Here is a 25,878-nt window from a genome sequence, read left to right as displayed (position 1 = left end):
TCTCACAATTTATACTTGCTACACATGAACTCTAGCATTTTTGAGAAAAACATTGTGCTGAATAAGTTAAGAAAGTGAGACTTGTGAAAGCATGCATGTAAAATATAGACAAGATAATTTTGCATCATATGATATGGTACGCCGGTACATGCGGGATAACGGCCATGAGCTTATTATATATGTTAAATTTATGGTCAAATATGTGTGTGTTATATGGGCCTTGAATCCAATGGTGATTTTATGGCCGGCGCAGCCTTAACAAGCAGTCATTACAGGACGGACATCATTAGCAGTGTGGGCCACTCGAGGTTGGACTCAGTCGTGCCACTAGTGTTATGTATGGTAGCATATAATATTCGGGGCACCGGTGTTGTATTATAGGTCCTTCGGGATAGCGCCAACCCTGCTGGGAAGGGATAATATCTTGGGTAGACCGTACTGTTGAACTATGACTATCACTCTATATCATATGCATGTATTATATATTTATATCACACCTATGTAAAACTATCATAATGGATCTATTGCTTTACTAAAAAATTAGAGTTCATCACTAAACTGGCATGGGCATTATTTACGTTAATATTCACTAAGTCTTAGACTTACCCTCCTTTTTATTTATGTTTTCCCCTATCATTACGAATATCTGCACGGTTTAGCTATCCTAGAAGAGGATGCCGTCAGAGTAAACATGGGTGATTATGCAGGATCTAATTCGGGTCATTTTTAACGACATGAACCCGGTGTGGTTGAAGTCTATGTGGGATGATGGAGGAACCGCCCGTGTTGATATGATAGAGATCTTAATCCCTTTAGCTCTTCTTAAGCTTAGTGTTTGATTTGTATGATCTTTTGTTAGAACAATGTTATGATGTTATGTTGGGTTGTAATTCCTATTTTGATGATGGTCTGATGACCTGTACATTTGATGAGGTTTTATATTTACTTTGGTGCATGTTGTGTGGATGTTAAATTTATTGCTCTCTATTTCCTATAGTTTTTGAAAGTCTTCTACTAAGATTTTCTTATTTCGACGAGAAAGATTGAAATCTCTAAGTCTTGTCCCACGAGGGATAGGACTGAAAGACGAACCATGAGGTCAATTACTAGTTAATTGATTTGCCCATCGGAGTCATTACAATACTCAACATAAATGTTGCAAAATGTGAAATCAACAAATATGAGATATTTAAAATAAATCACAAGGCATGCATGTACTATCATTAATCACAGACTGAGAGATACTAATCGAAATACAGTTATTCTAATCAAACCTGGTAGAGTCTCCAGGCTTCTTTCCTTTAAAAGCCCTTTAAAATACATAACATGGCAAGCCTCAAACACTTTGTAAGTGATGTAGATAGGATTGCTTGGGATTACATGAATAAGACCCGAGTAGATGTGAGTGTGGAGGCACCCAGAAGATTCAAGACTAGACACTACAAAAAAAATGCAATTTTTTGACGTGGCAAACAGTATCCTTTTTTTGCCACGTCAGTAAATGTTGACGTGCCAAAACTGGTACGTCAACAAATTTTTTTTTGCCGTGTTGAATGTGCTACGTCAATATTTATTGACCTGTTACATTCAACACGTCAGGAAATTTAAATTCAATTTAATTTTTTTTAATATATCAAGTTTCTGACGTGCTATTTTTAGCATGTCAGGAATCTGTAAAATATATATATATATATATATATATATATATATATATATATATATATATATATATATATATATATATATATATCAGGTTTATTTATATTAATATATATATTTCAATTTTTTTTTTTACAGGTTCTAACGTGCTAAAACTAGCACGTCAGAAATTTCTGACGTGCTGTTTCAGCACATCAGAAATTAAAAATAAAAAATAAAAAATAAAAATGAAGAAGATAGAAGCGTGCAGAGAGAGAAGAAAAAAAAATTTAGGGTGTGCACACACTACGGTGTGGTGGAACAACTTGGGGGAGGAAAAAGAAAAGGAAAAAAAAATTATAAGAATGAAGAATAGAAGCGTGCAGAGAGAAAAAAAAAAAAAAAAAAAAGGGGGAGAGAAAAAGAATGAATTAATTAAGAAAGGGAGAGAAGAAGAATGAAGACAAAAAATAAAAAATAAAAAAAAAATAAAAGAAATCCTGACGTGCCACAATTGGCATGTCAGGAATTTCTGATGTGCCATATTTGGCACGTCAGAATCTGTTTTAATTTAAAATTTTTTTTTTGTTTTTATATATATATATCATATTTATTTTACATTATATATATTCTGACGTGCTAATTTAGTACGTCAGAAATTTCTGATGTGTCCAACTGGCATGTCAGAATTTCTGACGTGCTAAAAATAGCACGTCAGATAAAAAAAAAGGACGAATTTTTGAAATTTTTCCCTCTTCTTATTTGCCCTCAATTTTTTCCTCTTTTTATTCTTCCCTCCTCATTTATTTTGCCTACTCTCTCTCTCTCCTCTCCTCTCCTCTCTCTCTCTCTCTCCACGGCAAATCAAAGAAGGCAGAAGAAGGAGAAGAAAAAGAAAAGGAGAAGAGAAGAAGAAAAAGAAAGGGAGAAGAGAAGAAGAAGAGAAGCAGAAGAAAAAGAAGGGAGAAGAGAAGAAGAGAAGAAGAAGAAGAAGAGAAGCATGCTTCTGCTCATAAGAAAAAAAAAAAAAAAAGGAGGAGAAGAGAAGAGAAGAGAATAAGATTTTTCTTGTGTTTGAAGATTTGTTGGGTTTGACATTTAGGTTTTTGATTTTTCAGATTGTTTTTCTGATTTGGGTTTTTGATTTTTTGAAGATTTTTAGTGTGGGTTTGGGTTTTTGAAAATGGAGATCGAAAAGAAGTGAGAAAACGGAGAAAATATTTTGAAGAAAATTTTTGTAGAAACGAGAAAATTTTTTCATGGTTTTAAAATCTTCTCTGCAGAGAAACCCAACAAATTTGTTGGGTTTCTTTGCACCACTTCACTGCACCAATGGTGCAGACAAACAAGTGGTGCAGAGAAATTAGTTTCCCTGCACCACTCAATAAATTACAAAAGAAAAAAACATTAAATTAATACATTTTTTAATTGAAAAAAAAAATTCCAGAAATTTTTTTTTAAAAATATATATTTTTTAATTAATTTTTAAATTTCCTGACGTGTTAATTTTGACACGTCAGGAAATTTCTGACGTGTTATATTTTAACACGTCAGAAATTCATGACGTGTTAATTTTTGACACGTCAGGAAAATTTTTTGACGTGTTAAATCCAACACGTTAGAATGTTCTGACGTGTTAGAATTTTCCATTCCTAACACCCACAATATTAACGCATGAAACACGTCAAAATTGGCCCGTCAGGAGGATTTACTAACGTGTCAGACCACCTGACACGCCAGAAAATCTATGTCAATAAAAAATCGTTTTTTTTAGTGAGATCATAAACGTGCAAGGAAGCCGAAACCTGTCCTGTAACGACCCTGATGGGCAAATCAATTAACTGGTAATTGATCCCATGGTTCGTCTCCCAGCCCTGCCCCACACTAGACAAGACTTAGGGATTTACAACCTCTTATAATCGAGAGAGTTCAGTGGAAGACTTTCTAAACTATAGGAATAGAGAGTAATAATAAAACATTCACACATGGATATACCAGAGTAAACAGAATTCCTCATAATATAAAAGAAGTCATCGAATTTATAGGTCATTAGACCATCATCAAAATAAAGGATTACATCCCAAATCAGAATTGTCTTACAAAAGATCAACATATCAAATCCTAAGCTTAAACAATGCTAAAGAAATAATAATCTCAATCATCTTTGCTCGAGTGGTTCCTCCGTCATCCCACATGGACTTCAATCAAACTAAGTCCATATCCTCAAAAAATGACTCGGATCAGGTTTTACGCAATCACCCTTGTCCGGTCCATAGGCATCCTCATCTATGTTAGCTAAACCGTGCAATTATTCGTAATAGAGGGGAGAAAACATAAAATAAATGGGGTAAGTCTAAAGATTTAGTGAATGTTAACGTAGATAATACCCATGCTAGTTTAGTGATGAATTCTATTTTATAAAGTATACAACAATTTCATCATGACAGTTTTCCATAGGCGTGATATAGATATATGATATATGCATATGATATAGAGTAACAATGATAGTTCAACAGTATGGCTTACCCGAGATATTACCCATTCTCAGCAGAGTTGGCACTATCTCGAGGGACCTGTAATGCAACACTGGTGCCCCGGATATTAAACGCTACCTTCCATCCCATTAGCGGCACGACAGAGTTTGACCTCGGTTGGCCCACACCACTAATGATGTCCATCTTGTAGTGACTGCCCGTTAAAGCTACGCCGGTCACGAAACAACCATTGGATCCAAGGCCCATATAACACACACATTTGACCATAAAGTTAACATGTATAGTAAGCCCATGGCCGTTATCTCGCACATACCGGTGTACTATGTCATACAGTGCAATTAATCTTATTTGTATTTTACTTGCATGCCTTTTTCACAAGTCTTACTTTCATTAACATATTCAGTACAATGTTTTTCCACAAAAAGCTAGAGTTCATGTGCAATAAAGTGTAATTCGTGATAGTTGCATATATGCATGTTTTGGTACACAAAATAGACGTTCAATGTGGGAAAATAAATGGCAGAATTATGTGAGTTCAAACTCACCTGAGTCGAACAAGTCTCCGAATATTCCTCCAAAAGGTCCGGCTTCTCCAAATCTGTGAAAATCCTTCTTTTAGTCCTAGTCTGACTAAAACAGCCCTAAAGCATGAAAACAGGAGCTATCTGACGACTGGCCAAAATAGCGTTCCCTAGAATGCTTCTGACCGTACGTCCGCCCAAAAGGTTTTCAGGTGGAACCCCATTTTGTCCATGCATCCTCCTATCCTCCAAAACCAATTTCTAAGGTTATGAAAAGGCTTTCTAAGACTTCTTATCTCAAAATAAGGTCTCCATGCATATGAAAACATGTTCAAGACTTCCTATCTAAAAATAAGGTCTCCATGCATATGAAAACATGTTCGATAAAGGTAAAACACTAATCTGGCAAGATTAAAGCATAACCTAGCTAGAAACTCAAAACAACAACTAAGCTAGTCTAATCAAGCATTTAAAGAGCATAACGACATAGAAAGAAAATTTAATTATAGAAGGTTACCTCCTAGAAGCAACTTTCAAGAACCACCTCTCTTTCTTCACAAAAACTCACAAAAGTCACAAGAACACACTCTCACAAAGTTTCTAGGAGCCTAGGGGCAAAAATGGGTGTAAGAGGTAGAAGGTAAGGGGGGTACTTATAGGTGAGAAAAAGTAGAGGGTGCTATCAACTATTCTGAAAAGTAGCGGACGTCCGGTACTATTGGGGCATACGTTCGGTATTGTTGACACAACGGTCCAAAGGCTGTGGTGTACATCCAGGTATTATCCAAGGGTTTTCCAAAAAGCAGTGTATGCCCCGATGGTCCCCAGGCGTATGTCCTTGTACTTTTTTGTAGGCGTACATATGGTGGTCCCTGTGTACGTCCTTTACAAAAGACAGGGGTGTACAGCCAGCCAGAAAATCCAAAATTTCCAAAGTGCCCCTCTAGTTGTCCTTAGTGACTCAAAACTCAAACTAACCCTCTAACAAAGCTATCTAAGCTTAGTTAATTATTTGAGTCACTACCGTCCGAACACGGACAGCATATATCCCGACGCCCGTGATCTTGAGAGGTTTGTCTGAAGCTCCTATGCCGCAAGTCTGAACGAGGCTTAACCGGAGAGTTCTCCTCTGGAGCTTGACTGCAATCTCGTTTGGACGAAAGCCAACCCGAGTATCCTCATCTGGGGTTTGTCTGCCACAAGTCCGGACGCCTATGTTATTTTATGCAATTTACTGCTTTTCTCTTCTGCCTGTCCAGACGGCCCTATGTCCCGTCTAGACAGCCAGCGTAGTTGTTGTTTAAATTGACTTTAAATATGTTTCCTTATTGGTTTAGGACTTTTGGGGCTATAAATACATGCTTATAACCCCGAGAATATAGTTTTTGATTATAATTTGGTTTTCTTCAATAAGAATACTCCGAGTTGAGATTCTTCATGATTTTCCTTCAAACCCTAGATATCATCTATCATTTTGAGAAGATTTCTTTGATTTTGTTGATAGTCTCACAATCTTAGGAATATTTATCACTTCTACTTGCTGTTTTCTTGTCCATCACTATCATACGTTGCATCAATTGGTATCAGAGCCAGGTTTCTTTCCATTGCACCGCCAATCACAAGGGGAAGGGGTAACCATTATGCAAACTTCGAAAACGTGTATGAACGTGAGGAATCAATTCGGGAAGAACAAGCGGCGGTACATCGACAACTCGTGGATGAACGATTTACGGTTTTGGGGAATCAAATTGAGACCCTCACTACCCAATTGGCTAATCTTGGTGGTCGTAGAGGACGTTGTCATTAACCCTCTCCATCCATCTTGGAAGAGGAAGACAATCAAGGTGATGAGGATAAAGCAGGAGCAATGGGTTTCTTCATCCTATAAATACTTAAGGATGTTCTTAGTCTAAGGTTAAGCAAGCAAAGGTTTTTTGAACCTTTTGAGAGATAGCTTAGCTTCACCTTTGTTGTGTACCAAGAGAGGTATTGTTGAAAGCTTCCATTACTTTCCCTCTCTTGGACTTTGTATTTCAAATCACACACCATTACCAAATCTTCAACCGCTTGAAGGCTATCGATAGGTCTGTAAGAAACTCACGTATAGAATATAGTCGAATGAGGAGGTAGATTGTGTGATGAGTTGTCATTGTGATTGGTTTGTTTTTTAATTGCTGCATAATTGTGGATTAAGGCATTGGGTTTGGAATCCGGTCCTTTCAATTGCTATGAGCAAGATTCACATCGTTGTGAGTAACCTCTTGAGTGTTAGTTGTGTGACATCTTGATACTTGAACAAGCAAAAACGTAAATAGAAACTTCTAATTTTCATGTGACGTTACTACATCAGAGATACAATCTCATAGAAGAAGATTTTTTTCTTTCAATATACTAGGAGTTGAACATATAACACATAAGAGCTAACTGAAATACGTCATAGTGATAGATAGATATATATGGGGCGGGGGACTTATATATGTATTCTAATTATACATACACATGTACATATATATATGTATGTTAGTTGTAGAATAATATATATTGTTATATAGACACTAGGAAAAGACGAAAAAATCGTTGCTAAAAGTTCAAAATTTGTCTCTAATGACTTTTACTGACGACAAGTTGTTATTGTTGCATCATCAATATTGGTTATCAGTGACAACCTTACTGTTGTTGTTAATACATCATTATCTTTTAATGATATTTACCATCGTGAATAACATTACATGTTGTCGCTAAAAATGCTTCATGTAAGTCATTTGAGTTTATATCATCAACAATGACATTTGAGCCATCGTTGATAACTGTATATCCTTGATGTGAGTTTCAATTTTCTTTTAAAAAAATTTTCAAATAGACTATCAGTGGCGACACGTGCCGTCGCTTATGTGAGTTTTTTTTTTTTTTTTTTAAAAAAAAATTTATATACAACATTTGCAAAAACATTATTGTCATCATTGGTATGTTATTATTTGCAAAGACTATTGCACTACAAGAAATTAGGTCTTTAGGGGCGACTTTGACCCTAAAGGTTCTAAAGTGGACACTGTTGCCAACAGCGTCGACTTGTCGACCCTAAAGGTGTCGACGCTAATAGTCCGACCCTAATGATCAAATGTCTGATTATCAGGGTCCACTTAAAAGTCGACCCTAATGATCACTTTTAGCGTCCACTTTATCGACCCTAAAAGTCGCAATGTTTTGACCCTAAAGATGATGTAAACGGAAGCGAAAGTCGACCCTAATAGTCAGGCATTAGCGTCCACTTTTAGTTAACCATTAGGGTCCACTTTGTCGACCCTAATGGTCCTTTAAAAAAAAAATATAATAATAACTATCAGCGTCCAAACCAAAGTGGACGCTGATAGTTAATCATTAGCGTCCACAAAGTGGACTCTAATGGTCCAAATTTTTTTTAAAAAAATTAACTATTAGCGTCCAAACCAAAGTGGACGTTGATAGTTAACCATTAGCGTCCACAAAGTGGACCCTAATGGTCCTCAAATTTTTTTTTTAAAAAAAATTAACTATCAGCGTCCAAACCAAAGTGGACGCTGATAGTTAACCATTAGCATCCACATTAGCGTCCACAAAGTGGACCCTAATGGTCCTAAAAAATTAAAAAAGAAATAATCTGCGATCGATCGCAGTACCAGTAGGTTTTCGACATTTTGCGATCTATCGCACTTGGAGTGCGATCGATCGCAAAATATAAAAAACCTACTTGAAAACCCTCTGTTACTGCGATCGATCGCACTCCAAGTGCGATCGATCGCAGAACCAGGGAACATTAAAGCATACTATTATCATTGCTAAGATTTACCTTGTAGCAAAATGACACTTTTCTTATCTCTCTATTGGAGTACTACTTTGTGGCTCTAGTTCCTTTATGGCAACAAATATTAATTTACATAATTCACCAACTTTTTTAGTTCTGAAAGACTTTAAATCATTCCAAAGAAATGTAATATTTTCCAATTATCGACATGAACTCAGCTTTGGGTTCTGGAGATAGACATTCTTTGGTTGAATTTTATGATCTTTGTTCTGTTTGTGGAAATGGATATTGGGGCAGGGCAAAGCATATCAAGTCATCACCACGTGTTAACTGCAATGATGATAAACTTGCTAAAAAGCTAGAAAAGCTGAAGGTGGGAATATGTAATATTTCTCTTCCAACATCAAAGTGTAAGTTCATAGTCAACTTCTTCAAGCAATCTCCAAGACTATTCGCTTTAAATAAAAATATGACTGTAAGAGAACTAGCAATAACAGCAATATTATAACTGAATAAAATAAAAACTACTGAGCTCACATCTGCTTTTTCCATCAGAATCACCCCCAGAGGAAGAAGTGTGAGGAACAGCTGCTGAGTCAGGCACATCCTCAAGAAGGGTCTGCAAGGAAGGTGGATGCAAAGTGCTTCTTGCAGCAGCAGCAAGAGAAGCTGCTGATAGAACTGGATGATCATTGTGCTCAGCATCATCATCATCATCACTAACAGCCAATACGCCCAAACCAGCAATAGCAGCCGTTGTGAGAGATAGATCCTCCTCCCTAATAATGTGCAAAACACGCCTCACAATATTACCGACAGCAAGCTCTGCAATTATGTACATAACATATTATCATAAGAAAACAAAGATAGATCTTAACACTCCATGTAAGTAAAAAATAAAAAAAAATAAAAAAAAAAAGAACAAGAACAAGAACAAGCAAGGTATCCCTTCATGATAACCATTCTATTCATGTGATTGTACAGTATCCATAACCATTGTATTCATGTGATTGTACAATATCCATCAGCAATATTGAAGAATCAGACAAGGATAAGGAGCCTGATTAAGTAAGCATTTTAAAACTACAAAACCATAGTATCACATGTTTCACAAATCACACATCAAATTTAAGAATAAGTAGCACTGCTATTCATAAATTAAAGTATATTATTTCTAAGAAAAGGGAAACATACAATAGCATTTAAATTCAAAGGAATAGTATTAATAACTTCTTTATGCCTTGATTTCATAGTTAACTTTTTGCTGGACTAGAAAAGTTACAAGCCCTACATAACATGATCTTCATTAATTGATGAAGTTCCCTCAAGAAAATATACTACTACATAATTTCTAGTCATAATAAACAGACTATCCATGCACATACCCACAGGATTTGCAGCAATCAGCAGCTCCCCAACTGCCCCTACAACATCCATCAAAGCTCCAGCCTGGTTTGTGTACGACACTCGCTGCTGTGAAATCACCGACCGAAGCAATTCGGCCGTCTGCCTTGCTGTGGCCTGCGAGCCCTCAATTTTACTGGAACCACAAATTATCCAAAAAAGAAGTAAATAACAAACAAACATATATAAATGAGCTTATAGTATCTTAAACATAGCCTTCGTATACCATCTATGCAGCTATACAAACAGTGCTGAAGATTTTACCCTTTTTTAAGGTTGTTAAGGAAATCATTCACAAGGACCTGCACATCCGGCATGATTATCACCAAATTTCAACTAAAAATGTTGCATATATCTATCGCAGTTAATATCATTTCAGTCCTACAAAAAGGCAAGCAAAAACAAAATAAACCAATAATTCAAATTCTAAGCATTTATTCACACAATAAACTATGCATGCATAAGGAAACTTTCACTGGTTAGGTGAGCTGATCAGGGGTTCCATTTTCTTTCGTATTTCCTCAGTTTTCTCAGCAACCAAACAGAGAATTACAGAACCGGACAAAGCACAGCCTCAATAAACTTCAAAATAAGTGCCGGAATTTTCAGTATCAAAAATCCAGAAAAATTCACCTCAAAATACCGCAAATATAATTTCACCACAAAACATCTCCAATAAGATGTAGTTCAAATGGCACCCAAAATAAAATCCCATATCAAGAAACACACAAAATCAAATCAAGAAATTATCCAAAAATCAAAACAACACCCACCATTAGCGTTGACCCAATAATCCTCAAATTCCATATAAATGATTAAGAACATTTATGAATAGGGTCCCCAAAATAAAATCCCATATCAAGACACACACAAAATCAAATCAAGAAATTATCCCAAAATCAAAACAACACCCACCATTAGCGTTGACCCAATAATCCTCAAATTCCACATACTAGGGGCTTCTACAAAAAACAAATAGGGGCGGGCTTCTACAATTTTTCATCCCCAAATCCAAAATTAGCAAAATACTCTCAAATCATCCATAGGTATGCCAACATGAAGTGTAAATTTCAGAAATATGCACCAAGATTCGAAATTAACCAAAGCATGAGAAAACAGGGTTCCGACGAGAGAGAATTTCGGACAGTTACGAAAAAAGAGAAGACGAAGAGGAAGAAAATTTACCTGAAGCTCTTCTTTCTTCCTTGCTCGGCAACTAGAGAAAGACAAATGTTCATTAGTGAGAGAGACAAAGAGATATATATCAGGTCTGTGATTAACGTAAAAAAATGGAATAAAACCTAAGAAAAAAAATATAGAGAGAGAGAGAGAGAGAGAGAGAGAGAGGAGAACGAGAAAGAGGACCGAATGAGAGAGAACCTGGCTGTGCGTCTACAACTAGAGGGAGAAAATACATGGTTGTGTGTCTGCAACTTTGAATCACATCTCTCTCTCTCTCTCGCAGTCTCATCTGTCAATCTTCGTTTGTCCGTCACTCTCTCTCTCTCTCTCTCTCTCTCTCTCGCTCTAGCTCTCTCTCCTGGTATTGTGTAGAATTGCAGAAGGCAGGGGATAACATGAGAAGAATGGGTTAGAGAGGCGAAGAAGAAAAAAGGGGGAGATACAAAAAAAAATTTTCCAAAAATTTCACCCGCCGCGCCAATGGATCCCGCCTTCTAATTTGTACCAAACTGACATATTTTTATATCAGCGTCGACTTAGTCGACGCTGATAACCATACTATCAGCGTCAACCTATAATGTTGACACTGATTGTCTACTTTTTAATTTTTTTTATTTGAACTTATTAAAACAATTATATTAGCTTATTAATTTTTTTTTTTAAGTCAAAATTGATTGAAAAAAAAAAAAAAAAATTGGGTCATAATTAGTAAAGTTTCCTATTTTTCTATTTTTTATTTGTTAATATATATACATCATTTTGTAGTTTTCTCTCTCACACACACACATATATATATATATATATGGACAAAATTTTTCTCCAAACTGGGTTGAAAGAATTTTTTTTTAACCTAATCTATAAAAATTACATGTATTTATTGAACATGTAAGATGCACATTTTCGATTGAACATTCAATTGTATCCAGTTGGATCGATCAATTGATCTTATCACGATCAATCAAACTAATTCACTAGGATCGATCAGATGTTCGATCAAACCATCAATTTTTTTTCAAGTTTGATTGATCATTTGATCCTATCACAATAAATCAAACTAATTCACTAGGATTGATCGGATGTTCGATTAAACATTTGATCCTATCACGATCAATCGAACTAATTCATTAGGATCGATCTCAATTGAACTAATTAATTAGGATCGATCGAATATTTGATTGATCATTTGATCCTATCACGATCAATCAAATTAATTCAGTAGGATCGATGTTTGATCGATCATTTGATCCTATCACGATCAATCGAATTAATTCAATTTCAATTGTTTCAATCATTTGATCTTATCACGATCAATCAAACTAATTCATTATGATTGATTGGATATTCGATCAAACCTTCAATTTCAATTGTTTAAAGTTTGATCGACCATTTGATCCTATCATGATCGATCGAACAAATGCAGTAGGACCTAACGGATGTGTGAACGAACCTTTAATTTGTTTCAAGTTTGATCGATCATTTGATCCTATCATGATCGATCAAATATCCGATAATTTATATAAAATAAATAATGACATATTATCGGAGGTAAATTTTTGGGAAATAACATTTTAACGCCAAATCCTAATGGAAGGAGATATTGCATCAAATTATATGTTGGATGAGTCAAATATTAAATATGTTTTTATTATTAAAATATTAACAACAAATTTAAATTTAATAAATTTTTAGTATAAAAGATCATTAATGTGATATTTATCTTATAATTAATTATTAGCTTAAATTTTATTTTTTTATTTTTTTATTTATTTTTCTACGCAATCTTTAGGGTCGACTTTGTGAGTCGACCCTAATAATAGGTCAATAGCGTCCATTCGTAGCGGACGCTATTGGTCATCAAATTTTTTTTTTAATATTTTTTTAATTCTTCTACGCACTCTTTAGGGTCAACTTTGTCGACCCTAATACCTAACTATTAGGGTTGACTTTGAGAGTCGACCCTAATAATAGGTCAATAGCGTCCACTATTAGTGGACGCTATTGGTCATCAAATTTATTTTTTTTTAATTTTTTTTTAATTCTTCTACGCACTCTTTAGGGTCGACTTTTGTCGACCCTAATGCCTAACTATTAGGGTTGACTCTCAAAGTCGACCCTATTGAGCTTTTATGTGATTTTTTTTTATTTTTTTATTTTTTATTTTTCCATCTTTCAGCGTCCACTTAAGTGGACGCTATTGGTTAAGTATTAGGGTCGACTATTGTAGACCCTAAAAGTTTTTTTTTCGCCGCTTAAATTTTTCCCGCCCCTAGGATAATTCCCGCGCGTATATTAGGGTCGACTTATTAGCGTCCACTGTAAAGTGGACGCTAATAGTCAACTTTTCGACCCATTATTAGCGTCTACTTCGAGGTGGACGCTAATACGGAACTATTAGGGGCGACTTTCAAAGTCACCCCTAATAGTTGAGTATTAGGGGCGACTTTTGAGTCGCCCCTAATAGTTGAGTATTAGGGGCGACTTTTGAGTCGCCCCTAATAGTTGAGTATTAGGGACAACTTTTGAGTTGCCCCTGATGAGTATCTTTCTTGTAGTGTTGTCGTCGCTAATAGAAAAATGTTCCCACTAATAGCTTATCGTGCACGGAAAAATATTATCGCCAAGTTATTAGCAACGACCCAAAATGTTGTCTCTAATAGGAATTTTTTTATAAACTTAGCAGTGACTTTTAGTGACAACTTTTGAGTCCTCGCTAATAAGCACTTATCAATGACAAATTGAATTGTTGCTAAAAGTTTGGTTTCTAATGACCAAATTTTTTGTTATACCTATGTAAATTTTATAATGTTCGGCTTGGAAATTTTATACCGTAGAATTAATGTTAATTTGCCTAATAGAAAATCATAATCTCAAGCTTGAACTTAGTTCTTTTTGAACATATTCCTAAAGCTCAATTCGACCCAATTCAAATCTATGTCATGCTTTTTGAGCCAAGTTCAAATAGCTAAATACTTAGCTCAATTCAGCTCCATTACATCCCTTAATTATTGGTATAAAATTCCTTCTCCGGCGAGTGTTAAGTAAATTGGAAGAGGGTACCACTTCATTCAGAATCTTCGCCTGGATACAGAACCTACAATTGTACTTGTGATGTTGAGTGGATTTCTGTTTTTTAAACAAATAACGAGGAAACTATATTAAAAGGAAAACAAAGAACCTGTACAAGTCTTCGAAACTTTTTGGAGTTGTAAAGGCCGAGGCTAATCCCTTATTGGCCTCCACAGTCTACTTAACTGATATGTACATCCTTAATAATGTTATTTTAAGCTATTATTGTTCTCTTTTAAGAAAAGTGGCTACAAGAAGAATCCACTTAAGCCAATAATTACATTTTAAATCCCTAATGAACACTTTTCCAGAGATTCAATTGGACTAGTTCCAGCCTCCCCAAGTCAACATCCAGTAATTAAAAGTGTTAAGCCATAATTATTGAGCTATTGAAACGTGTGAGCCAATTTGATAATTACAAGTTCTGACTAGACTCTTTAACCAATACCTCCAATCATGACTTTTCTGCCTGCTGCATCATCTAAATGACGATTTCTAAGCCATGTTAGCTTCCACCCATCTCAATTCTATGAGAAAAAAATAGTGGGATATATCAATGCCAACCCTTATAGTTTTTTTTTTTGAACATAATGAAAAAATAGTACAATTATTGGGGGGGACGGGAGGGGGAGGGGGGGGGGGGGGGGGGGGGGGGGGGGGTGAGGTTGCCTACCATTATAGTTTGTAGTGGTAAAGTTGACCCACTGTTGTTCATGTCAAAACTCGTGGTTTTGCCTGCCAATTCTAGTGCAAAGCAAACAGAATCACATGAAGTCCTAAAGCAGGAGAGAGAGAGAGAAAGGGGGATCCCACTAATTAAGTGTTAATGGACCATAGGGCAAATAATTTATCTTGAATCATTGACCTTAGAGCTTTTATATAAGAAACCCAAGTGGGTAAAGATGCTCACTACTTCCAAAGAGCAAATCGGTTATCCACATACTCATTCCCCACAGAGAAAGGGAGGGAGGAAGAAGCTCTAGTAGATGGTGAGGCAACTGATCACAGAGGCTATCAACTTGGATGGAGCTGTTGGCGATATTGGTCATGCTTGCCTACTCTTCTGGCTCGCTTTGGTTTCCATTTCTTTAATCTCGGTCATAATTTTCTCTTGTGCTGATGGTGTATCCAAGGAGAAAACTTCTACGAACGACACCGAGTACTACGGCGGCGGATGCTCCGCCGGATGCGGCACAGCATGTGGTGCATGATATCTTTCCACCAATGTTAATCTTACACATCGATCCCCCATATAAAGAGAGTTTAGAGACCCAAAATAAGCTAAGATAAAGCTTAGAAGAGGGCCTAGGATACTAAGGTTAATTAAGTCAATGTAAACGCAGTTTCAATTCTAGAATAATTGTTCTAATTGGAGAAGCTTGTTTCTCATAGACATGCTTGTGTTATATCCTATAGCTAGAGAATTAGATTCATTTATTCATGCGGCTTAATCTACTCACTGTTATTGTTACTATTTTTCTTTTCTATATTAGTTGGAATATCCCTGCATAATCTCCAATAGAGGCTAAAAATATATGTCCAATTAATTGATTCTTTCTTCGCAACTGAAATTCCTAAAGATAGAGTGAGAAAGAATGCTCTAATTTCTCATTTCATGAGAAGGAAAAAAAAAAAAAAAAAGGTTGTTTCAGGAAATTTGGGACATGCTGTACAATAGAAGGTTTTTCTGTGCTTCACCTGATCTCATCATTAGGTGCCTCATTTCACATATCCAACATATTTATAGCTCTCTGTATATAGTAGAATATTTTGGCATCCTCAAACTTTATAAAGCAAACAGTACTAGTTGATTCCAATCTCAGAAATAGTGTGGCTACAGTTTTGGTATTAATATTTGACAAAACTTCTGTGGTTCAGAAAATCATGCACCCAAAACTACTCTGTATGCAGGACTGCGAGACTGGATGAATTTGTTATAAATCATATACAAGTAATTGTTAGGTTTTATAAATTGGCCTCATTCAATGTACAAAAGTTTGCTTGTATATCTTTTCGTCTTTCTTGTGTTTCAAGATGAAAAATGTAAGTGGAAACTGTCCTTGGTGGTTTCCCGTTAGATGCTTGTCAAAACGGAAACCTAACGTGAGGTAAAAGTGAGCTCTCAGAAAATGCCGTTCAATGGCTCGTCAAGACAAGTATGTGACCTGAAGTAAAACTGAGCTTCCTAGAGGTTCTGTGCAATATCCTGTCAAAACAAGGACATAACGTGAAGTGATCTTGACGAGCACATGACACAAAATATATATTCTTGCACTCCATGGAAGTACCGTGCAATGCCCCATCAAAACGGGAATGTAACGTGAAGTTACTGCCTTCCCCATTGGATATCCCGTTAAAACGGGAACATAGAATCATATAATAAGATAAATAGAAAGCAAAATAATATGAAATAAATGAAAGAGAGAAAGACGGTAGTTTGGCACACATCAAAGCCTTAATAGGTCACATATTTCCTCGATTTATAATTTAAGTACACTGCTCTATTTATAGAGCTTTACATATGATTTGAAATATTTCAAATACAATCATATCCCTTAAATCGGGTTAACAAATATTATCTCAATCCCTTGATTTAGAGAATACAAATCAATATTTATGGATTTATGTCCTTAACATGCCCCCGCAAGATGAACGGTCCGTTAGCGATCGTTGATATTGAACATCGAGTGGCTAGAGTTGATGGCGCCTGATTGAAAGATCGGCTGCTCTTGAACTTGAACCGCCGGAATTTGAACATTGGCAACTTTTTGGCCGGAATCGGTTACTTTTACCAGAATTTTGACATCGGCAACTTTTGGCTGGAATTTTGACATTGGCAACTGTGGCTGGAATGAACCAACTACGGGCCACAAGGGCCAAAACATCTGCCACTTCGGGCTTTTTATTTTTTTTATTTTTGTTAGCCTATTTGCTCTGATACCATATAGAATTTTCTGTTTTTGATGTATTTACTGCCTACCAAATACGTAGTGCAGTTGCTGTATTTATAAACTCATAGGATATACAATTTGTTTAGATATCTACATCTAATTCAAATATATAATCTAGTCTTAGTGTTCTATTGCTACAAGAGGATTATGATAAGATTGTTTGATTATCTTGATCTGTAGCTTTATCTTCATCCAAGACTTTATCTTCATTTGAAATTCTAACTTCATGCTTATCTTCATGTGATCCAAACACTCTTTTCCTACATCTGAATTTGCTGCATGGTGAGAGAGCCTTGGTAGATCAATGGCACAACCGTTTGGGTTATCCTGCTTTATCCATTGTTCGTCAAGTTCTTGCTTCCAATAAGCTGCTCGTTTACTCCTCCAAAGCCACAGCTGTGTGCTCCTCCTGTTAAATGGGCAAAAGTCATCGTCTACAATTTTCAAACTCATTGTCTAGGTCTAGTTGTCCATTACAATTATTATTTCTTGATGTATGGGGTCCTTCTCCAATGCCTTCAATCAATAATAATCGATATTATCTCTGCATTGTGGATGACTACAACAAATACACTTGGCTTTTTCCTATCAATATGAAATCTGATGTTACTCATGTATTTCTACAGTTCAAAACTATGGTTGAAAATTTTTTCTCATATAACATTGCATCAGTTCAAAGTGACAATGGTGGAGAATTTCTCCCACTTCGCAACAAACTCACCTCCATTAGAGTTTCCTATCGGTTTAGTTGTCCTCACACTCATCATCAAATGGGATCCGTAAAACGTAAGCATCGTCATATCATTGACACGGGCCTAGCTCTATTGGCTTACGCATCGGCACCTCTTTCTCTATAGGATGATGCATTTCAAACATCCTGCTACTTGATAAATCGTCTCCCATCCCCTGTCACCAAAAACAGAACACCATTTGATATCCTCTTTCAAAGTCGTCCTGATTATCAATTTTTGAAAATATTTGACTGTGAGTGTTGGCCATTTCTCAGGCCTTATAATAGCAACAAGTTCTCTTTTCGATCTCAGTCATGTGTGTTTATTAGTTACAGCAAAAATCATCATGGTTATAAAAGTGTCTCAACGTTAAATCTGGATGTGTTTACATTGCTCGACATGTCATATTTAACGAATCCTCCTTCCCTTTTGCTAATTTCACTCCGTCAAAATCAGCTCCTTCTCCAACTGTTATCATTCCTCCTATACCTTCAAGTAGCATTTCCGCAGCCTCCACATCTGCCGTGTTTGAGCCTGTCATCAACTCCAATCAAGATATACCCTCCCCACCTCCATTTCCCCCATCTATTGCTTCCTCAGACTCTCCATCACTGCCAGTGGCTCCGCCATGTGTTCACCCAATGACCACACGTTCACAAAATCAGATTTACAACCCAAGTCGTTTTCTGATGGAATTGTGCTGTAGCTAGCCCCAACGGCCTTAACTGCATCTCTCTCTAAGTCTGAAGTTGAGCCCACCTGCTTCTTAAGTGCAGTAAAATATCCTGAATGGAGAATAGCCATGAATAAGGAGTTTGATGCCCTTCTTCAAAATGGAATCTGGACACTTGTTCTTGCTTCTCCCTCTATGAACATTGTTGGGTGCAAAATGGGTGTTTCGCATCAAACGGAAAGTTGATGGTAGTACTGAGCGATACAAAGCCAGGTTAGTTGCCAAGGAGTTTCATCAACAACCTGGAATAGAGTTTGATGAAACGTACAACCCGGTTGTCAAACCAATAACCATACGCACAGTATTAACCATTGCCGTGACTGCTGGCTAGCCTATACATCAAATTGATGTAAACAATGCATTTTTACATGGGGTTCCTCAAGAAGATGTTTACATGTCACAGCCACTCGGGTTTGCTCATCCAAAATTTCCTAATGCCGTCTACAAGTTACACAAAGCTTTATATGGCCTTAAACATGCACCTTGAGCCTGGTTCTCTCATCTAAGCACAAGGTTACACGAGCTGGAATTTCATAGGTCGAAGTCAGATTCATCTCTGTTTATGCTTCGCAATACTACACTAGTTATTTATGTCTTAATCTATGTTGATGACATTATAATTACTAGTCCTAACCGTGGTGCTGTATCTCAGCTAATATAGGATCTCAACTTTGAATTTGCTCTAAAAGATTTGGGGCCTCTTCATTTCTTTTTAGGTGTTAGGGCTACATGGGAAAATGGAGGTCTTCGACTATCTCAACGTTACATTAGTGACTTGCTCAACAAAACCAATATGTCACAAGCCAAACCAATTGGCTCTCCAATGTCGTCATCTGCAGTATCGAGTAAATTCATGGGCACCACCATGACTGATCCATCTCTATACAGGAGCACTATAGAATCCCTCCAGTACCTCTGTTTGACACGGCCAGATATCGGTTAAATGTAAATAAAGTCTCCCAATTCGTGCAGGATCCTAGAGATGTTCACTGGTCTGTTGTAAAAAGAATATTATGATACCTAAAGCGCTCTTTTGACCATGGTCTTTATATTCACAAGAAATCTACATCAGCCCTTGTCGCATTCTCTGACTCTGACTGGGTAGGATGTCGAGACGATAAACGCTCAACCTCAGGGTATTGCATCTTCCTTGGCAGAAACTTATTGACATAGAGCTCCAAGAAACAGCCCATTGTATCTCGTTCAAGCACTGAATCCGAGTACAAGGCCCTTGCAAACACACAATTATATCTAAACCAATTAAAGCTTAACCTAGTTCCTAAAGGTGAGTGATTTTTGAACAAAAAATAAAAACATAAACTAAACAAAGTGAAATTAGTCAAAAGACAAAGTACTAAGGTTTTGGAATCCATACCCACCAAATCATAGCAATATATTCTCATCGTCGTCAATATATTCGAATTTCTCAGCATCAAAACATTATGTATGTTCTACTTTGCTTCAAAGAATTATCAAATGTATCTGTAGAACGAAACACAATGGATATCCAATGTTTTGATAAATGAAAACCCAAGCAAATCAATGAATAGAAACTATATTAAATCATGAAAAAAACATGATTGAACTCATATTCAAGAATCATCTCATTAATTGAATTGAAGTAGAACAATTAAAATATCAAAACCCATATATTCAGAAAATATCAACTTACATGAAAATATGGTTACTCTTCATCGTTGAGGCTTCATCCTCAACCTTTGTTGAGGAATTAGCTACAGATAACTATGGAAAATAAATCCTAAATATAAAGGAAAAACTAAGCTAAGGGAGGGCTAGTGTGAAATTTTTGTCCTCTATCTCCCGCCTCCTTTTCTCTGATTTCTTTTGCTTTTTATAGGGCTTTCTAGGGTTTTTCTACGGTTTCGCCCTAAAAAAAGGGCGCTGAGTTGGAACTAGTAAGTGCACTCGATCGCATGGCCAGTGCGCTCGAGCGCACCCGTGCATGCGTTTTTCCTTATGCGGGTGCGCTTGAGTGCAACCCTGCTAGGCTCGAGCGCAGATGCGGTCGAGCGGAGGGTTGTGTGCTCGATCCCACTTCCGTTGATGGCTCTTTTTTCAGCTTTTGTATTTTTCGCATTAAGTCCGCAATTTTCCCTTAGCAGCCTGCAAAACACTATACTCGCAGAACTAAAACAAAACATCATATTAGGTTGCAACTAAACGACTAACAAATGTAAATTAAGGGGCTCAAATATGCAATATTTGGCACTTATCACTCCTTATAAAAGGAGTGTTCACTACCAAAAAAATAAGGTTTACTAACGCTTGAAATAGGGGCGCTTTAACAAGATGTCCCTTTATGGGGACGTTTTAATGTGTAAATGACCCGAAATAAAATTAACAACGCTTGGGTAGAAAAACACCCCCTTAAAAAGGGGGGTTCCAAGAGGGCACGCCCCAATTTAAATAATTAAGGGCGTTTTTTGGCAAGGCGCACTTAATTCGGGGCGCTTGCTATCCAAGCGCCCTTAATTAGGGGCACTTGGCTAGCAAGTGCCCCTAATTAAGGGTGTCTTCTAGCCAGCGTACTTAATTCGGGGCGCTTGCTATCCAGGCGCCCCAAATTAAGGACGCTTTTATAGCAAACGCCCCAAAATTATTAGGGGCGCCTGGATAGCAAGCGCCTCGAATTAAGGATGCCTTTTGGCCAGCATCCTTAATTCGGGGCGCTTGCTATCCAAGCACCCCAAATTAAAGACGCCTTCCGGCCAGTATCCTTAATTCGAGGCGCTTGCTATCCAAGCACCCCAAATTAAGGACACTTGGATAGCAAGCGCCCCGAAATTACTTTTGGGGAGCATTTAATTTTCCCTCTCCCTTGTTCCTACTCATTTTCCCCTTAATTATTTTCCCTCTCCCCCGCAGTCCCCCCTTTCCATCTCCAATACCCTATCTCTCTCTCTCTTCGGCGCCCAGTGCCCCACCAATCCCACCCACCATCTACCCCTGTCAAAACCGGTTGGCCAGATAGAGCTCTCTCTTACAAGCCGAAAAACCCTCTACTCATCAGATCCCTTTCCCCCCCTCCACTGGCCCCTCTCATCATCAGCTCCTTCTCTCTCTCGCTCCTCGGCGCCTAGGTCCCTCTCTCTCTCTCACTCCCCCGGCGCCCAGGTATTTAGTGCTTCCTTTTTTGTTTTCGATACTCTAATATGTGACATGTTAATGAGATTATTTCAGATCAATACTAGGATTAGTCAATTACAGTATTACAATTACGAAATTTTGAAGAAAGAAAGAAATAATGTAATGGTCAACGGTGTTAATCTTTTTTTGGACTGTAAGGAATTTCTGTATGATGGTGGAAATAATGAAAATCAATGATTTTAATTTCACTAATCTAGTTATATGTTACTAATATTTAGTGGTTTGTGTTCTGTTCTTATTTTTCATGGGATATTTTTTGAAAAGTATTCCTGCTTCATATGGGTTCAATGGATTGAAGTAGGAGGATGTTTTTCAAGTGTTATTTATAACTGCAAGTGGCTAAAGTTCTTCCATTTATGATATTACAACTGAACATGGTATTTTATGTTTTGAAACAAAGAATGTGCTAAATGAGTGCTTGCAATTCAAGGAAGGTAAATTGCCAGTCAAATATGTGGGAGTTCCTATGATATCAAGGAAGCTTATAGCTCATGATTGTAATAAGTTAATAAAAAAATCATGGCTATAATTAACTCTGGCTTTCCAAAAAGCTATATTTTTTAGGAAGGTTGCAACTACTCTACTTTGTGCTATATTGTATCTTTATTCTTCCTAAAAAGGTTATTAGACCAATAGAAAAGAAATTTAATAGATTTTTGTGGTCTGGAAATGATTCATTAGCTGCTGGAGCAAAAGTGGCTTGGGTACCTAACAAGAAGTGAGGTTTAGGCCTTAAGAGGGTTGGGGATTTGAGAGTGAATAAAGACGACACAGAATAGGGATTGCAAATAATTTTGATTGGAATTCATTTGGTCAAAGAGTCACCTCACCCTGTACAACAATTGGTGGTTTGTTGCTCCACTTGTTTGTTTGATTAATTTTTTTTTTTTTTTCCAATTTTTTAGTCTAAAATGTTTGGTTTATTGTTCTCCGATTAGTGTGGTCCTATTGATCTGCCACTTCACTTCTTTCGCCGATGAATACAAGACCTAAATATATTTCCATCATTTTAGCAATGTACTTAAAAGGCGATTAAAGCTTAACATGGAAACCCACTTATACTGCAGGGATTTGTATGAGCTCTTTTGGTAGGTAAATCCAATCGATTGGTCAAGAATCAACTCAAGAAAGAGTAATTAGCCCAAGATTAAACAGCTTGTACTGCGGTATGTAAACTTTATCAACTTCCAATTTTGGTTAGAATTATTTGATTGATTCTGAATCTTTTCTAAAAGTCAGATTGCTATGCTTATTTGAAACCTTAGAACACATTTACTACTACTGCACTACCAAGCTAGCATGAGAGATGAGACACCACCATGTGTAAAAATGGGCTGACAAAGAAAATAAAACTTTTCATGACATTTTTATACATCATAAGGACATATATCTTATTTTGTATAAAAGCATATCATACAAAGCTTTACGAATACATATTGTTTACTTATAATGTAGTTACGCTATAGATAAGAGTTGGATGACAAAGTTTAGGGGTTCGGAAGAGTATGTGAATGGAGCCAAGTCATTGGTGGAATTTTTAGTTAGCAAATCTACAAATAAGGAGTACATAATCTGCCTATGTAAGAAATGTAAACTCAACAAGATTCTCAGTCCAGAGTTGGTTTTCACACATTTAACAGGAGGACCTAGTATTTTGCCTAGTTACACCGAATGGATGTTCCATGGAGAAAGGATGTGTGATATTGTTACTGATCAAAGAGAACCAACAATAGAAGGATCTTCTTCGGCCCCCGTACCTGAAGAATCAAGAACTATGAATGCCATGCTTCGTGATGTTTTCGGCATGCACGCGTCAAGAGCAGACGAATTTGCTGGTCACATGGAAGCGCAACCTGATGTTGTAGAGTCAGTACAGGACGTAGTTGATGATGAGCCTTGAGAAAATACTATAACTTGCGTATGGAATCAGAAAAGCCACTACATGATATAACCAAATATAGCAAGCTAGGTGCTATTGTACATCTGTACAATTTGAAGTGTATAGTGGAATTAGTAACACTATATTCACATCATTCTTGAGTTAATCAATCAGTTGCTCCCGACGGATGGTGAAGCCTTGCCAAAAAATACATATGAGACCAAAAAGTGTTTGAAGGACTTGGGGCTTGGATATGAGAAGATTTTGGTTTGTCGAAATGACTGTATGTTATTCTGGAAGGATACCGAGCATTTAGATTTCTATACAAAATGCAGATTATCAAAGTGGAAGGATGATATTAGAGCGGCTGAAGATGGGTAGTCCCGACCATCTAAAAGATGTCCCATTAAGGCGTTGCGATAGTTTCCACTGATACTACACTTGCAAAGGTTGTTTATGTCACAAGATACCGTTGCCCATATGAGATGGCATGCTGATGGGCGCATAAAAGATGGAGTCTTAAGGCATCCGGAGGACGGTAAAGCATGGAAGTCGTTCGATGAGAAACACCCAGAATTTGCATCAGATCCACGCAATGTAAGGCTTGGACTAACATTAGATGGATTTAATTCATTCAGTAACATGAGTACAACCCACAGCACTTGGCCGGTCATGGTGATTCCGTACAACTTGCCTCCTTGGTTGTGCGTGAAACAACAAAATTTTAGTTTATCCTTGACTATTCAAGGCCCAAGTTCATCTGGAATTGCAGTAGATGTCTACTTACAACCTCTGATATCAGAACTACAAGAATTATGGAATGTAGGGGTAAGAACATTTGATGTATCAATGAAGAAGTCCTTTGTGTTGCACTCGGCATTGATGTGGACAATAAATCACTTCCCGGCCTATGCAGATTTGTCAAGATATAGTACAAAGGGGAAAAAAGCATGTCCAATTTGTGGTGCTTCGACATGGTCTAAATGGTTAACACACGAGAAGAAATGTAGTTATATGGGGCATAGGCGATTATTGCCAATGGATCATAGGTGGAGAATGAACAAAAGAGCTTTTGGCTGTACGCAAGAGCTTGATGGTCCGTCTGTTGTGCTAAATGGCGAGGACATCCTTATGTAATTAGACGTATTATTTGAATGAGGGGACGATAACGCACATAGAGAGAAAAGACAAAAGGCCGCGCAAAATATAGCTAGTACAAATGTTGATGTTGGGTGGAAGAAGAAAAGTATTTTTTTTTTTTTTCAGTTTGCCATATTGGAAAGATAATTTGTTACGACACAACCTCGATGTGATGCACATAGAAAAAAAAGTCATGAAGAATATACTTGGCACACTACTTGACATGACAAGGAAGACAAAGGACAACCATGAAGCCCGTAAGGATCTGCAGAAAATGGGGTTGAGAGAAAAATTTCATCCTTTCACTAACAACAATGGGAAAATATACCTGCCCCCAGCTTGCCACACGATGTCCAATGAGGAAAAAACTACTTTTTTTAAAGTGATTAGAGATGTACGAGTGCCAGATGGATATGCATCGAATGTCTCTCGATGTGTCAGACTTAAGGAATGTACCATAGTGGGTTTGAAGAATCATGACAATCACATACTCATGCAACAACTTATGCCTATTGTGTTGCATGGATCCTTGCCAGACAAGGTTGTTAGGCCTCTCATAGAGTTGTCGATATTCTTTCGAGGCATATGTTTGAAAACATTGTTAGAATTAGATCTAAACCGATCGAGAGTGATATTATCATAATTTTGTGCAAGCTGGAATGAATATTTCCACCCGGATTTTTTACCATCATGGTGCATGTTGTTGTACATTTAGTTTGAGAATGCCGACCTGGTGGACCGGTAGCACTTCGGTGGATGTATCCAGCTGAGAGGTATTCAAATATAATAATAATAATAACATCTATATATATATATATATATATATATATATATACATGTTATTCTTGTGTGTCTATATATGTATAATGAATAGACACAAAATGAGCAAGGTGATTAAATGTATGTAGGAGTCTTGGAGTGTTAAAAAATGACGTGCGCAACAAATCTACACCGGAAGGGTCTATTGCGAAAGGCTACGTAGTGAGAGAACTGGTGTCATTTATTTTCATGTATTTAGATAATGCACCAATAATACACAATAGGCCTCAAACTTGACAACCGCACCTTGGCCCAGGTTCACCAATGTATTCTGTTTAACTCGGACGAGTTCTTTCAATTGCGGATGTGAGTCCTATTCTTAACACATGTTACTTCATTTCTTACCATCATTGGTGAATCATAAAACATT

General features: G+C 37.0%; 2 protein-coding genes across 2 annotated transcripts; one reads left to right on the top strand and one right to left on the bottom strand.

Moving 5' to 3' along the window:
- Positions 1-8,777: 8,777 nt before the first annotated feature.
- Positions 8,778-11,077, bottom strand: LOC132185355 (uncharacterized). Its single transcript, XM_088518443.1, has 3 exons — positions 11,025-11,077; positions 9,821-9,975; positions 8,778-9,260 (listed from the first exon to the last, which is right to left on the bottom strand). Exons 1-3 carry the CDS (start codon positions 11,075-11,077, stop codon positions 8,938-8,940), a joined length of 531 nt encoding a protein of 176 aa, XP_088374569.1. The 3' UTR covers positions 8,778-8,937.
- A 3,996-nt stretch (positions 11,078-15,073) lies between these two features.
- On the top strand, positions 15,074-15,478 carry LOC148584433 (Putative membrane lipoprotein). Its single transcript, XM_088517982.1, has one exon. It carries the CDS (start codon positions 15,074-15,076, stop codon positions 15,296-15,298), a length of 225 nt encoding a protein of 74 aa, XP_088374108.1. The 3' UTR covers positions 15,299-15,478.
- The last annotated feature ends 10,400 nt before the right edge of the window (positions 15,479-25,878 follow it).

The sequence above is a fragment of the Corylus avellana genome, chromosome 7 (assembly GCF_965113065.1).
Source record: "Corylus avellana chromosome 7, dhCorAvel1.hap1.2, whole genome shotgun sequence".
NCBI classification, from domain to species: Eukaryota; Viridiplantae; Streptophyta; class Magnoliopsida; order Fagales; family Betulaceae; genus Corylus; species Corylus avellana.
This window is presented reverse-complemented; position numbering and strand designations above follow the sequence as displayed.

Excerpts from the sequence above, each read along its gene's own strand:
- LOC148584433 (XM_088517982.1), top strand. The coding sequence starts at position 15,074 with ATGGTGAGGCAACTGATCACAGAGGCTATCAACTTGGATGGAGCTGTT.
- LOC132185355 (XM_088518443.1), bottom strand. The coding sequence starts at position 11,077 with ATGAACATTTGTCTTTCTCTAGTTGCCGAGCAAGGAAGAAAGAAGAGC. Across the intron at positions 9,976-11,024 it reads GGAAGAAAGAAGAGCTTCAG|TAAAATTGAGGGCTCGCAGG; the intron begins GTAAATTTTCTT and ends TTGTGGTTCCAG. Across the intron at positions 9,261-9,820 it reads GATTGCTGCAAATCCTGTGG|AGCTTGCTGTCGGTAATATT; the intron begins GTATGTGCATGG and ends ACATAATTGCAG.